Raw genomic sequence first — 15,615 nt, 5'->3', positions numbered from 1 at the left:
AAGAAAAGCTGAACAAGTTGCAATCTAAACTGACCAGAGAAGTACTATGCAAAGAACAGTAGCACTCCTCAGTAGAACCAAGCTGCAGCTTACAAACCCTACCTGCGGGGTTTTTTTTTTTAAAGCCAAACTTGCGTTTCTATATGAGCAAAGAAAGTGCTGTGTGAAGTACAATTCCAACCATACTTGTTCATAGTGATTTCATTAAGGATATCAACATTTAAAGAGCAATGCTGAATTAAATTGTAACAATTAAGTCTTGTATTGAAGAGTCATTTGGAGTAATTTCTTAAATTTTTTTCCACACCTATTCATATCAATTTCATAACTAAAGAAGGAAATTTTCTTACCAAAAAAAAGTCAACCAATACCAAGCAGAATGTGAGTGTTAAACATATATTGAAGAATCATAATCTGGATCTTTAAGTTAACTGAATATGAACCTTAAACACAGCACATTCAAAAAGTAAGAGATAACAAAGTATAGGTCAGACTATCAGATGAATCAACATTACACTGAGAGTGGAAAGAAAAATCTTTTTCCAAAGTTTTGTAGAGTTAAAACCAAAATACAATCCATACAAACAGAAAAAAAAAATTCACCCTATTCAATCACCCATACTTAGCTGTTCATATAAGAAGTTTTGCTTATGTACCTATACCTATTTCCTATGAATAAGCACAGTTAGTCTTTCCAAGGTGTTACGTAACACAGCATTAAAATATAGTTGTTGGAGCATGCAACGGTGTAGGCCCAAAGCAAGAGAGCCGATGACTTATTATACATTAGACTTCCTACTGTGGTACAATGGCTCCAACTACAGCTTTTCTCCTCAGAGACTTTAGACACCATATACTAACCAGAATAGGAGAGTCCTGCAATCTGCATATAGAGGTCTTCTTCAGAGAAACTTTCTGGTAACATGAGAAAGGCTGCTGTGACTGCACTCTTCAGATTGCTAACAAGAGCAGCTTGCAGCTTGCTATTCTCATTCTGTGTCAGTATTTTCACCTGAAAAAGCAGAGTCATTTGAAGAAGGACTTCAGGAAAGTGCTACTGAGGATGGAGCTAGAAACATTATTCAATCTAACATGAAAAATAAGAAATTTATTTAAGATTATATCCTATTATTATGGTACAATAAAGATGAGAGTGTCCCTTTTTGCTTACACAGTGGGAGAGTGACATCTTTTTAAGAATTAACAGCCTGCTACAGAAGGCTATTTTTACAAAAAGGTTTGGAACTGCTATAAGCAACAGCCATTAGCTAACCTCTGAAGAGCTATTTACCTTTTCATATTCATAAATTTAGGATTAATCAAAACAGTAAATATGAATGCATCAACAGAAATACTCCATATGTTATTATGCAATAACAAAAAAAGACCACTGTCACACTGAAAGAGAATGGAATACCAGAAAACAAGGCAAGTTTTCCTATTCATATTCTTTTTTTCTTTTTTTTTTTTTTTTTTTTTTTTAAATAGAGTACTCCTCTATCATATGCTTTAAGTAGTTTCTTAGACATTACTTGTCCTCCTAGAAGAAGCAGGGCTTTATTTTGCACTTTGTATGAGCAGAATGTGAACTCAATGGGAACTTCACATATACATGAAGAACAGATCACTGAAGTTGAGTGCTTCTACGTGCCACAAAGAATAGTTTATTTTTAGGACACTTTCAAACTGTTCAAGACCAGCAACAGAATCCAGTCACCTAGGATATGGAAATACACTGGAATAAAAAGCAGATCTTCAGTAAGAACTAATGTTCTATAATAATATGTTTCTATATTCAGACAGATGAAGTCACCCTGGTTTACAAGATGGCTAACTACGCTGTTTCAGAAACAACTCTCCCAAGAATACCTGCTTGTTGTGAGTTTCTGTCTTTTTCAAGTGTTCTGGTTAAGCAATACTGTCTTGCTTATAAAGGGCAGCTTCTTAATATTGGTTTATCTTAGAATACCTTAAAATGCAAACCCACTGGCAGTTATGAACAAACATATCCAACTTGGTTTTTCTCCCCAAAAGCCCATTCACACACAAACGAATTGCAGAATTACTTGAAATTCTGTCCCCACATATAACCTGAAACAGCTGAGGTATCCTTTCAAGTAAATATTTTCCTTTAGGAACGTAAATACTCTGTTAATGAAGGAAAAAAAATTTAAAAAAACCAAACCCGGATTCAGTAAAGAAAGTATGAGAATCAGACATACCTGCCACACAAAATTCTTCTTATAGAAAGAACATTGACAAAGCAATGTCATGGCTGGCCAATACTATATTCAGAACATACTTTTAAATTATGGTGAAATCTTTAAGAGGGATAAAACTGGAACAATATCTCATTTTGATATGATGGTGAATGCAACAGTATACAGGCTGCTTGTTTCAATCATTTTGCACTAAAGCATGGGTTTGCCTAACATCAAATCTATACCATAGGCAGGAATTGGTCCAGGGTGGATTGCTGATGGATGTTCTCCTTTCTTTGATTTTCAGTTTAAAAATAAAGAGTTCACTGCACAAGCAAGCATTTCAGAATTCCTCCTAAATTCTCCTGCAAATTACTTTGTATTTTGTAGCATTAGAATGAAAGACAATGATAAAATACATTAAAATACAATACATACATCTGCCCAGAGTAGATTTTATTTCCTTGAAAACCATGGGAGAAGTTTACTGAATGCATACAGACTCGCTCAAATAAGATCCAATAAACAGGACAGGCTGGTCATGAGGACAAACTAATATTTAAAATTTCATCAACTAATTCACTTATATGTACTTTCATAACTTGCTGCTACAGGGAAACTCTAAGGAAAGAGAGAAGTCCATGGCACCCAAAGCAGTCATGCCAACTGCTCATACCTTAGGCTAGCCCTGGAAATAACAGCAAGTTATGGACATGTTTTAAGAACACCGCAGTTACAGCCTTTTAAAACATGAAACTTGGCAGGGATGCTATTCCTCCTCATGGAAGACCATGGACTTGCTGTAGTGAAGTAAAAGGAATAATCTCCTCTTTTGCTAAAAATACTCCCTAACATAAACCAGAATTTTTTCAAAAGGAAATAATATACTAGGCTTCAAAACCTGAACACCTGAAACACTGCAGTAGTGATACCATTTATGAACAAATTTTAAACAGTTCAGATAGCTAGAAATCTCCCAGGAAGACAGAGTGCAATAGTTATCACCCAGGTATGACAAGGATGAATGTTGATTCTTGGGGTAAATCTGAAAGAAGACCAAAGTCAAGGAAGGCTTTCTCACAGTACAGAGGACTTATGATCAGAACTATTCACTGTACCATATCACATAAGGGGGAGAGAAGCAGCCAATTTATTCTGGTTTTACAGTATACAGAGAATTCGATTAACAGTAGAGACTTTAAAATTGTAAATATTTTAAATGAGGGATATATTCAATTTTATAAATAAGCACGACCCTCAGTCATCACAACAGTTTAAAGCAGGAAATGTACTACCATCGCTGCTAGGAAATTCATACATAAGAAACTGCAGGCATGTGTAAATAAAGATACTTACAGACAAACAAAATACACAAAGAAAATTTCATTATGGAATGAAAGGTGTCAAAAGCACTATTCCAGTTTACCGTTTAGCCACATGCACACTCTGCTAAATATCACGATAAGAGGATTTTTCCATTCTCTTTCAAAAAAATGTTTTTACAGATTTGGACACTGGAAAAATTCTGTAAACAAATATGTGCTCTGTCACTCCTTTGTGGGAATTTTTATAATATAAAAAAACTAAAACTCCCAAGACCGCTCTAAAAAGTACAAGATATTTCCATATACTACTCATAGTCCTCTCTCTCTCTCACCTCACTTCAATTTATTAAACACTTCCTTCTCTTAACAGTTTCTCCAGGACAACAGTAAATACAGCTGCTTACACTAAAGCAAAATATAGCTGCTTACACTAAAGCAATTATTTACACTCTATGTTTAAAAAAAATTCAGTAATACTTCAGATGCTTTTAAAAATCTTTCTCCTCTGAAAACAAATTATGTGTTACTTGTTCTTATTTATTTTACTTTTTAGGTACAGCAGCTTTTTCTTTTTTTTTTTTTTTCAGGAAACCTGTCAGTTATGGAAAAATTACAACTAAGTTTATTTGTTTATTCAATTTTTCAATGCAGTTAAATGGGAATTTAGCTAATCAGTGTTATAAATTTCATGTAGGATGAAAAGCCAATAAACTTAACACAAAGAAGCCTGGGAAGAAAAGTTGGTGTTTCTAAGCGGCAATTCCAAACTCCATCTATTCTGCCAAACATTCTGGAAAGATTACTTGGTCAAGGCAACCAGTTTATAACAGAAACAAAACCTCCACTGCAAATTAAGCCAAGATTTTCAAGCCAGAGCAAATGTTTTAGCTCATGTGCTAGAATAGTTTGGACAGCTTTCACTCAGAGAGTGACAACTTTGCAATGGCACACCAGAAGGGCACTGAGCTCTTCCTCCTCTATATGAGAGTGAGGAGAAAATTCCCAAACAAACTGTTCAACAATATTAATCTGGCTTCAGTCAACTGTGTCCGGAACTAACACAAATGGCAAACGGTATGTAAGAGATTACAGCGTATAAGAAAACAAACCTAACCCTGTGTCCCCTCTAAAAGAATCATAGAATCATAGAATCATTTTGGTTGGAAAAGACCTTCAAGATCATCGAGCCCAACCATTAACCATGCCCCCTAAACCATGCCCTGGAGTACCCTGTCCACTCGCTTTTTGAATACCTCCAGGGATGGTGACTCAACCACTTCCCTGGGCAGCCCATTCCAATGTTTGACAACCCTCTCAGTAAAAAAATTTTTCCTAATATCTAACCTAAATCTCCCTTGCCTCAACTTGAGGCCATTTCCTCTCGTCCTATCTCCAGACACCTGACAGAAGAGACCAACACCCAGCTCACTACAACCCCCTTTCAGGTAGTTGTAGAGAGCGATAAGGTCTCCCCTCAGCCTCCTCTTTTCTAGACTGAACAACCCCAGATCCCTCAGCCGCTCCTCATAAGACTTGTGCTCAAGGCCCCTCACCAACTTGGTTGCCCTTCTCTGGACACGCTCTAGCAGCTTATTGTACATTTTTAAGGAGGTAAAACCAGCTTTGTATCACTACCGCTTACAACATATATATCAAAACATCAAATCAGTTGTGAAGCCAGAACCAGCAGACATTTGAAACCCATACAACAGATCTAAACAAATTATTTGGTCATTTTTGGTCAACACGGTATAACGCTCAAAATCCCAGTTAGTGATTTCATAGATTCTACACAAAGAGACAGTTTAAACATTCACCAAGCAATCTTTCAGTCAAATTCTAGTTTAACTCCTGCAGTCTTTCCTCAATGCATATTCCTGTAAGTTTTATAAAAATAATACGGACCAATTTCTTCTTTTATCTATTAAATAAATATGCGTGAAGATATCTCTGCTGTCTTGTTAGCAACCAAAAAAAAATACCAACTTCTGCCATCTTGCGCAAGTATGTACTCCCATTGAATTTACTCAAAAGATACAAAGCACAATTTATATATACTAAGATGAAGAAAAATCCTAAAATAAATCAAAGCAGCAGCAAATGCAGTTACATTGAAAATAAATGTTCACGATTCATTGTTAGTGTGGAATTCAGAATTCTTCCTTCAGTTAATTTTTCTCAATGTATTAAGTTTTGCTCTTTATAAAGACAAGAGCTGTTCTAACCTGTATCATGCTATAATATGTCTCTGGAGATAGAAAAAAGCCAGTAGTGCTGAGACAATCTATTCAAACTTTCACCCCAAATTTTTAGTTAAAAGCATAATTAACTTCTGTTCTGAGACTTGAACAGAGTTCTCTTTTCCTTCCCCCTCCCCTCCCCTCCCCTCTTAAGAGATTTTAACAGCACTGCTGCCATCTGCTGAAAGCACACTGAGTCAGGCACTCATGGCAAAGCAAAGACCTATTTTTTGTGACACAAACATGGAGGAGAAAAACCAACATGCGTAACACATGCCAACATGCGTAACACATGGTTTGGTCAGTTATAGATACTTTAACAATACAATGAACTAGACAGTAACTGCACAGCAAAGCAGCTTTCATCCTTACAGATTTCCATTATTTAACTGTGTTAAATTTTGGTGACTGCTATAATTTGTTATAAAAGCTAAATATTACATTTAACATTAAAGGGACTCTGAGTTAATATAGTCCAGTTATTCAAGATTTACTACACGCAGAAAGCTGTGATTAATATACTTAATTTCAGGGTTTTTTTCCACGTAACACAGAATATCACTAAGGACTACATTTCACTTCCTTTCTGAGAGATTATCCCTCTAGGACTAGACCCCTAAATCAGAGCAGATTATTTGTTCAGTACTGACACATATAGATCCTTAACAGTTAAAGTTAAAACTAAACCTGATAATTTTCCAGCCCTGTAATTTTCTGCATTTCAAGACAGATAACTGAACAGACTAACAGTTACCGGTTTTTGGAGGCGTCCAGCGACATAGAGGGTTTTCCAGTGAAGTAAATCATCAATCAGGGTATCAGTGCTAATTACACCATATTTTATCATCTGGAAAAAAGCAAAATAAAGGCTTTTGAAAAACCATATACCTGCACCATATCCACTGCATAAAACTTACTACTTACTACAACTGTCATTAATTCTAAGGAACACACACGTCCAATAAAAAACTGGATGCACAACAATAAAACATTTTAATGTTTTTAAAACATTTTAATGTTTTAATGAACACAGGAGGTAAAAAAAATAATTCCTATTTACATGCAAACTTCTGGAAAAAAAAGAAAAAAGTGGAATGCACAGAAGTCTTTAAGATCCGTTCTAGAATCAAAGTTACAATAAAGTCACTCCAGCATCAATCACTAAAGCAAAAGACTTTAAATCCCCCCAAAACCTAGTCTAGACAGACATTGACACTGAAGAGATCTGAACATTAAAATACAACTGTTCATAAAAAGATTTTGGAAAGGTTACGATCAGTTTTGTACCAGCCAAACATTACAATAGTTGGCATAATCCACAGTATCCTTTATGATATTGAAAACACTCAAGAAATAGTTTGGCAGAGATCCAAAATAAACAAAACCCCTACACATTTATGTGTACCATTATTGCGGGCTAGAGTGTATATCAGTGAGCTTTTTCTTTTGCTCTTTGATGTTAGAAAACAAATTGTGATTTTGTAGTTCATTTTATGTAACTGAAAAAAAGATGAACTTTCAACGGTTTGTTACCAATTTGCACTTCCTGAGTTTCCAAAGATTATCACCACAGCAAGGAAGCCAACTCCAGAATTTCTGGATAACAAAGGACCAGAGACTGTAATATGACTGAGTCATTACAGCATGAGATAAGGGCATAAAGAGCCAAGAAGAACAGAATTTCATAGCAAAGATCACCGGTCCTTAAAATAAAATCCAAAATCCCTTTTTACATAAAGTGAACAAGGTTTAAACCCCAAATTCTTGCCTCATACAGATGCCTTTAAACAAAATAGCAAGTACCTAATAGACTACTTTATCTACTTCTCCAACTTTCTATGAAGAATTCTGACGTATACCCAACATTATTGCAACCATGCGTGCCCTGTTGCTCACATGGCATTTTTCCATGACTGTCCTTCATTTCTTTCCATTTCATTTCCCATCTTCCTTAAAAGAACTTGCTTTCCCTATGTACAGTTTGTCACCACATGGCAAAAGTTACTCAAAATCAACACCAAGACAGACAGATACAGTGTTTCCCTGCCCTGACTCCTATCTGCACTCCTCCTCCAAACACAGTCCACCCATAGATGCAGGAGTAGGACTTGCTGGACAAGTACTACTTACCTAGAACTATTAATTATACCCAAGCTTCACAGGTCAGGATGTTAGCTGTTGAACAGCACAGATGTCAATTCCAACTTGCTGTGTTAAATATTTGCATTTTATGTCAAACCATAAGGATCCACTTTACTATTACTACATGATCAACTGCTGTAATTAAGGCCCTGTTTCCCCATGATACACTTTACAACCACCAAAACTGGCAGACAGCAAGTAATAAGGAATATAAAGCCAGTTTCTGATGTGCTTTAGTTGTAAATTCCAAACAAAAAAAAATTCTCTTTGCTTTTTAATTAATACGCTGTTTGTGAAACACTTTTGAGACATAAACATTGGAGATACCATGAGTTAAGTATCAGTTACAATCTACAAGATTTGCTTCCTGCACAGAAATCTGCTTTAAGCTAATAATTTCAATACTTCACACACAAACATTTGACTTAATTTACCCAAAGTAATTGTACTTACCCTACCGTTACATGGCACTAAAGTATTGTAGTAAATCCCTGCTCCATAGCTCTGTATACTACTTATCTGTTTTGGCCCAAAAAGTTTTAGGAAGGAATAATGACTCCTGTTCTTTAACAAGTTCATCATATGCCAGGTCACAGAGTCATCAACAGCAAACACAAAGTCCAGCATATTGTTCTGTGGATAAGGAGAAAACCGTTGGGGTTTATATGTCAGGAAGCAACAAATGTTAATCATATTAATCCAAGATATACATAGTATCAAACTTCCAGGTAATCATTTTTCACATGAGTAAAAAAAAAAATAAATCCAAAACACAAGCATTAATGTCAGATACAGTTTAAAGGTTCTGATGAAGTTGCATGCTTTCTAGTCAGTCTAGCAGAGATGGTCCAAAATTTTCTGGTCTACCTGGCTACAGGACCAAACTTCAACCCTCCAAAACAGGGGAGCACATGATGAGATCTCCATCGTCCTAGTTCACAGCTCGGCATAACAGCTTAAACTGCTAACGAACAGGACTTTTGCTAATACGCGAGACCATGAATTGGGAGATGCGGGCAGAGCTGGCAGCAAGAAATTCACTTCTAGTGTATTCACTTGCTTTTGCCAACAAAACAATCCAAACTCCAAAGACTTATAAAATATAACGCATGCCCTGCTTTTCTGAAGAAATCAGTCCACACATTCCCTGCACACAGACAAGCTGAAAGTTTACAGCTCATACCTACAACAAACTAATACCTGGAGTGACATTAGTTCAAATTCATTAGGCCGACCTCTCTCTGTGGCTTACTAATTCTGGGCTGCATCTTAGCTAATCAGTTAATACTACTGAAAAGATAGTCTGTTAGCTACCCTCCCCCCCCCACCCCGTTCTTTTGTGTGAGGATAAGATGCTGTTAGCGCTCTGAAATTCTTATTATCCTCTGTTTTTCTCTTTTCAGAAAGGAAAATGAGACACATCCAAAGTCACATTTGTGGGGAGTGCTTAATAGGCAAGTCATAGCGAGCAATACTGCCTATTAACAATTTTTAAAAGGTCAAATACAGACAGACACACAAACAAATGGCTATTTCCAAGCAGCCTGGCCTCCAAACGGTGAGGAAGCACCAAGAAGGCCACTTCAGCGTGGCAACGTATTTTGCTTAAGTCACCCTCAAGCTGCGACTCTTTTTTTAAGCCCACCAGCAAACGAGCTCTGACCCACAGCCCGCAGACACGAGGCTAACGGGGCACCTGAACCACACACCTGCATCAAAGACCCTCCGGGACACCCCACCTCGGCACAGGCCGGGACACCGGCCCCGCTCACTCGCGATTTGGTGAGGGATGTGGAGTTTTTAGCCCCTTTTCGCGCACAAGCCACAACCGCAGGGCCGGAGGCAGCTCCAGCTAACGCGCTAGGCCGCCTCCACGCCGGTAACGGAAACGCACGAGGCCCGCGGCCACGGCGGCCCTCCCGCCTACCCCCGCCACACACCGCGGCGGCGGTTTGCTCCGAGGGGCCGGCCCGGGCCGGAGGAGGCCGCCGCGCTCACCTCGCCGTGCCCGGCCGAGGCCCCCGCCTGCCGGAAGACTCCGGACCCGTAGGCGAAGGCCAGGCTGAGCTCCTGAGGGAAGTGCGCCAGGACCCGCCGGAACTTCACCCCCGAGCTCGACAGCACCGGCAACGCCATGGAGCCCACCGGGCAGCGACCGCTCCGGCCCGGCCCGGCTTCCCGCCGCGCCGCCTCTGCCCGCCCACCGGCTGAGGAGGAGAAGGAGGAGGCGGCGGCGGCGGCGGCGGCGCGGGAAAGAGAGGCCGCAGCCGGCAGCGGGCGGCGGCGCCGGCCCACAGCGCCCTCTGCCGTCCGGCGCGGGGATGGCGGGGCTCGGCCGCCCGCCCGCCCGCCCGCCGCGGCTGTTTTCCCGCCCGCGGCGGCGGCGGCTCCCTGCGGCCGCTGAGGGAGCTCCCCTCCGGGCGGGCGGCGGCGGCGGCGACGACCCGCGCCCGGCGCCTCTCTCGGTGTCCCGGAGCCCCGGGAGGGCGCGTTCCCGCCGGTAAGGCCCGTTGAGGTGTCAGGGAGCGGGCTGCGGTGCGTGTCAGGCTGAGTTCCTCCTCAGGCTGTGCTGGCCGGACCGAGCCAGGAGGGGCCGTTAAGCTGAGCAGCGGCAGCGAGGTTATATTCAGCGGATAGGTTTAATTTTCCAGTCTTCCCCCGGCCCCCACACCCGTTTCACTTTATTTTTTTTACGTCATCGCAGTTCAGTGCCCCTTCTTCGATTATTTTTCCTCCTTTTTTCTCCCCCCCCCCGTATTTTGTACTGATTCGGGGCTTCCCTCAGGAATTGTCGCCGGTTTTATACTTCTTCACACATCCCCCGTGCTACGAAAACAGAAAGCCCACAGCGTTTCATCATCACGTTTGTGCTCGCAATTGTCTCACATTCTCCTCATGCTGAGCCTGGCTTGGTTTTAATTTTCAAGTCCTACATAATAAACTTAACTCAATGAGAGTACTAAATGTATAAAAAGGTCTCACGAGATTGAAGCGTATCTCGTTTCCTCATGATTTTATGCTTCCCTGCATCTGTCTTCCCAAAGATCACATTTTATCTTCCTTGCTTTTATGGCTTTCAACATACCCTATTTATGCTGTATACTGTTCTGAGGAAACGGTGGCAGGTCGCATCCAGTCTGAGGCATTGCCAAGCTAAATTTTATACTTGCACTAAATTTCAAACGTTATTAGGTCTTTAGACATCACTGGACTCATAGCGTCTGCTTGAAACAAGCATATGAAAGGATCTGTAACTCTCTATTACAGAAAACGCAGTTCGATGTACGCAGTTAAGTCACCATCTATACAATTGTTTTTGTGATGATAATTAGCATATGATGAATTAGCATGTGTGTGAACCTCGCCATTAGGAATGTTGGAAGGGAGCACCTGAGGCAAGAGAACAATCCTTGTCTCTGGTGGCAAATAATATAAAACTATGTGAGGCGGGTGCCACCATAAAACTCCATCAGACCTCTACTCTTCTGAGCTTTTCTACATCAAATGACTCAGCCAACCGGACCCTTCCCTTCTGAGGTCTCCACTCTAAATACTCACTTTCAGAGGAGAAACTGTAGCATGCTAAAAGGAATGTGTGTTTACGTTAGAAATAATCACATTGTAACTAAATGGATTTTTACTATTCTGAATAATAAGGTCCCAAAGGTCCAACTATGGCTGGAGTTTGGAGACTTTTGCTTTCCGCTAAGATTGTAGTTCAGTACCCAGTAGTGTCTTTGCACTGATTTAACTAGTCATAGATCAGATCATGCACCTTGTTCTTTCCGTAGTAAAAGTATTTTAATTATTAATTGTATTACTAATATATTTATATTAATTGTTATATTAATCTATATTAATTAATATTTATCATTTAAATACTTCATGGCACACAATATAAAGAGCAGTAGATTTGTTGAGCTCACATTTAAAATTCTTTCCTACTGCTTAGGTTAGCAAAAGAGTTTGCATTACTTTTGACAGAGGATCTAACTCTAAAACACAATTTATGGAATTATCCAACGAAAAATTTTGGGGGTACTATCAGATATTCGTCATCCTGACTAAAATGTTGGGGTGCAATTTATATTAGATGATAGTTCACACATTTAAGTGTTGGCTTTATATAGTTTTTTTTAATTAGTTGTACTAATTTGGCACATTCTCAAGCACCAGTGTGAATAAATTTACTAAATGTTCCATTTTTAGAATATTTGCTGAAACTTAAAAGAGTCACCTTTAAGTTGTGGCACTGTGTTTGTTGCATGCTGGTATAACTGGTAAAATCCTGTCTGGTTAGTAAACAATTTAATTTAATTATTTAAGAATTTAAATTAGCCGACAAAGAAAGGTGGTATAAGTAGCTGGTATTGCTCAACTAGTTCTTCTTGTCACCACTTAGAAAGTTTAGTGAGAAAGCTTTCAAATATCTACACTCACTTATTGGTGAAGTTTATTTTCTGAACTCTATTCGCCTTCTTTATAGCTACCTGCAAACTCAAGAAAAGAAGAGATCCATAATTCTCCATCATCAATTTTATTAAAAAGATGATCAGAAGAGAGCTCACTGTTAGAATTATCTAGAGGAAAGCATGAGTAAGGAGAAGGTATAAAAATGTTTAATTGAGGCAAGGTGTTATGAATGGAAATGATTAGCTAATAAGGAACATCCCCCTATCCCAGCCTGCCTTTAAATTGCATTCAGTAGCTTAACTAAATTGGAAGTAGCTCAGAGCTAAGTGAAAGGTTGCTATGTATCTATGGATTTACTTTGCTGAATTTATGATGCCTGTTTGCTTGGAAGTCTTAAATCCATAGCTCTGAAAAATAGGTAACTTTTATTCCATCTTCTTAGAGTAAGTAAGTCTAATTTCATAAAATCAAGAGAAAAATAAAAGCTCATGAAATATATTTTTATGGATAGTATTGATCTAGAATGCACTTATTCTAATAAATAAGTAAAAAAGGGAAAGCTTGTCTGAAAATGTACGGACTAATAACCTTTCAGAAGGAAGTTGTTATACTGTTGGCTGATATTTAAAATTAAGGTAACAGAACAAATTCTTGAGGGGGAATAAGATATTTGGAGCATTTTTTCTTGAATATTTGTGTATTTGTTCTGGTTTTGGCTGAGATAGAGGTTTGTCCTTTTTTTCTAGTAGCTGGTATAGTGTTATGTTTTGGATTTAGTATGAGAAGAATGTTGATAACACACTGATGTTTTCAATTGTTGCTAAGTAGCGTTTAATACCAAGTCAAGGATTTTTCAGCTTCTCATGCCCAGCAAACAAGAAGGCTGGAGGGGCACAAGAAGTTGGGAGGGGACACAGCCAGGGCAGCTGACCCAAACTGGCCAAAGGGTATTCCATACTATGTGATGTCATGCCCAGTATATAAACTGGGGGGAATTGGCCTGGGGGCATTGTGGCTTGGGAACTAACTGGGCATCGTTTGGCAAGTAATTGCATTGTGTGTTGCTTGTTTTTCTTTTATTATTATTGTTGTTATTATCATCATTATTTTCTTCCTTTCTGTCCTGTTAAACTGTTCTTTTCTCAACCCATGAGTTTTTGGGTTTTTTTTTTTTTCCCCCATCCCACTGGGTGGAGAGGAAGTGAGTGAGCAGCTGTGTGGTGCTTAGTTGCTGGCTGGGGTTAAACCACAACAGTATTAGAGGAAAATCTGGGGAACAAAGTTGCTTGAGTATTGCGGAATTGTCCATCTCAATCTTTCTTACCAGCTCAGAACCTCTCCTTGAGGCTTCCAAGGTGGATTTTGTTCATATAACTTAAAGGCCTTGTTTTCCAATTTCCCTACAACTGTGTTCTTTGCTGTATTTCCTCAACTGGCTTTTACGTATTTTAGGCTAAATCTAAAGTTTGTTTCTTGTACCTATTACTGACCTTTAAATTGTTGGGGGTTTTTTTCCAATAGCACAGTTAGTTTTGAGACTAATAGCTTGTGATCTGGGACAAAATTTTCAGTCTATAAAGAGCTTATTTTAAAGTCTATGTAAAATTATTTTATGTCTCGTACTGATCTTGAACTTGGCCTCTAATCTGTTTTTCAGTCTAGCTTTTGCTTTGCTAACTTTGGTAAGAAAATCTGCAAACACCAGAAGGTCTTAAGTCTCATTTACACTTTCAGCCAGCACTGCTGTTGAAGGGAGCAGTTTTCTTCTAGCCACTTCTATCAGTGTAGGTGTTTGCGTGGCTGCATATCAGAACAGATTGGGGAGTTGATGTGGGTTAAAACCAACTATGGTTTGGTTGGTTTTTTTTAAACCAGTCTAGTTTTAACCAGGTCACCGGTGTGCTTTACCACACATGTTTGTGCTGGTACAAGCAAGAGAGATGATAAGATTTCTTCTTCTGTTGACAGTGCTGGTTCAAAAGATGCAAGTACTTGGGTTTTTTTATAAAATTTTCTCACTTAGAATCTTGGCTGTGATTGATTCCGTGCATTAAAGTTGTGTAAGAAAGGGTACAATATTCTGTATGTTGCACAGTCATGTTGATTTTATTCCTTATTTTTTAGCCAAGTAAGTTCTGATACTTACTGAAGTGTATTTCTCATAAGAGAGCATGGCAACAGTTTGACCTTCAGCTCTTATTTCAGTTTTTGCCACTGGCAATAAAATGCATACTTTGAACAGCCCCCACATAACTAGAAAGTTTATATACAGGTGTAGTTTTTGTTTCTACTTTGCCACTGTGTTCTCTAGGTCCTTGGACTTCAGGAGTCTCACACACGATGACTTTGCCCAGTGTCTGAATTCCAAGTGGTATATGCAGCTCAAAGCAAATGCTAAGCATCATATTATAGAAAGTTTCAGTGTCAGATATTCAGAGAGTTATCTTAATAACAGCATCTTCAGCTAAAAATAACAATTTTTCACTAACTTAATATGGAAATCTGAATACTTACAGTCTGTCAATCCATGAGTTGATCTGGCAGTTTAGAATTGAGCTCAGCTCCTCTGTGCACTTCTGTACGGACCAGTGGTTCTTCTCCACAGCGTCAGAAATGTTGTGGCTTATGTGGTGATAAGTATCTCACTTGTGGCAATACTGCTTCCCAAGAATAAGCTCATTCAGTTCTTCCTCTTTTCTTGCCTCTGTGGATGTTCCACCAACAAAACCGACAACTTTGTGTCCTTCAGTTTTTCAGTAGTGGGGAATCTGTCCTACTTTTCCATAGCATGTGTCTGTTGGAGGTGGCAGCCTCCTATCATCATAGAGTTGCTACTTCTTGTGTATGTAACCATAACTATATACAGAGTAATCTTCATAAAATAGTGGCAGTAACTGGAATCAGTAACTCATATCGTATTGTTTGTTTTAAATTTCTGTGTATTTCTGCAATTATGTTATTTTAAATTCTCCATCACTTTTTTTTTATTTAAAGCATGGATTATGTTAATTGTTGCTGGTGCAGCTGCACACAGGTATGAATTGGCTTGCTGTTTGTATACACTAACAACTAAACACCACCAGGTGTCCTCTGTTTCTGTATCAGATCTGAATGACCTCCTGTGGATTCTAAGGGAAAATATTGATTCTAAACAAAGCAAAGTGGGGTGGGGAGGGAGGTGACACACAAACCTTTTTGCTTAGTTTTGAAGAGGTTGAGGTGTGAAACCACTTGGAAGCGTTTAGGGAATGTGTGCTATTTGTTACACTTTGTTAGTAAAGCCTCCCCCCCCCC

The 15,615-nt window shown here is 39.0% G+C and overlaps 1 protein-coding gene across 11 annotated transcripts in view; it reads right to left on the bottom strand.

Annotated features, from left to right (window-relative positions):
- TAMM41 (TAM41 mitochondrial translocator assembly and maintenance homolog) overlaps nt 1-10,100 on the bottom strand; it is a 37,045-nt gene extending 26,945 nt beyond the window's left edge. For 10 of the 11 annotated variants that reach the window (XR_008233391.1, XR_008233392.1, XR_008233393.1 and 7 more), the window contains exons 1-4: nt 9,907-10,100; nt 8,362-8,541; nt 6,521-6,613; nt 862-1,012 (exon numbers count right to left, since the gene is read on the bottom strand). Coding sequence is in view for 8 of the 11 variants with exons in the window: in XM_052776255.1 (XP_052632215.1) it covers nt 862-1,012; nt 6,521-6,613; nt 8,362-8,541; nt 9,907-10,044 (562 nt within the window). In the remaining 3 variants the exon portion in view is untranslated. Of the gene's footprint in view, nt 1-861; nt 1,013-6,520; nt 6,614-8,361; nt 8,542-9,617; nt 9,882-9,906 lie in introns of those variants that run through there. The other variant, XM_052776259.1, reaches the window with a different exon arrangement.
- Nucleotides 10,101-15,615: the final 5,515 nt, after the last annotated feature.

This window comes from Harpia harpyja, chromosome Z (genome assembly GCF_026419915.1).
Source record: "Harpia harpyja isolate bHarHar1 chromosome Z, bHarHar1 primary haplotype, whole genome shotgun sequence".
Taxonomy (NCBI): Eukaryota; Metazoa; Chordata; class Aves; order Accipitriformes; family Accipitridae; genus Harpia; species Harpia harpyja.
This window is presented reverse-complemented; position numbering and strand designations above follow the sequence as displayed.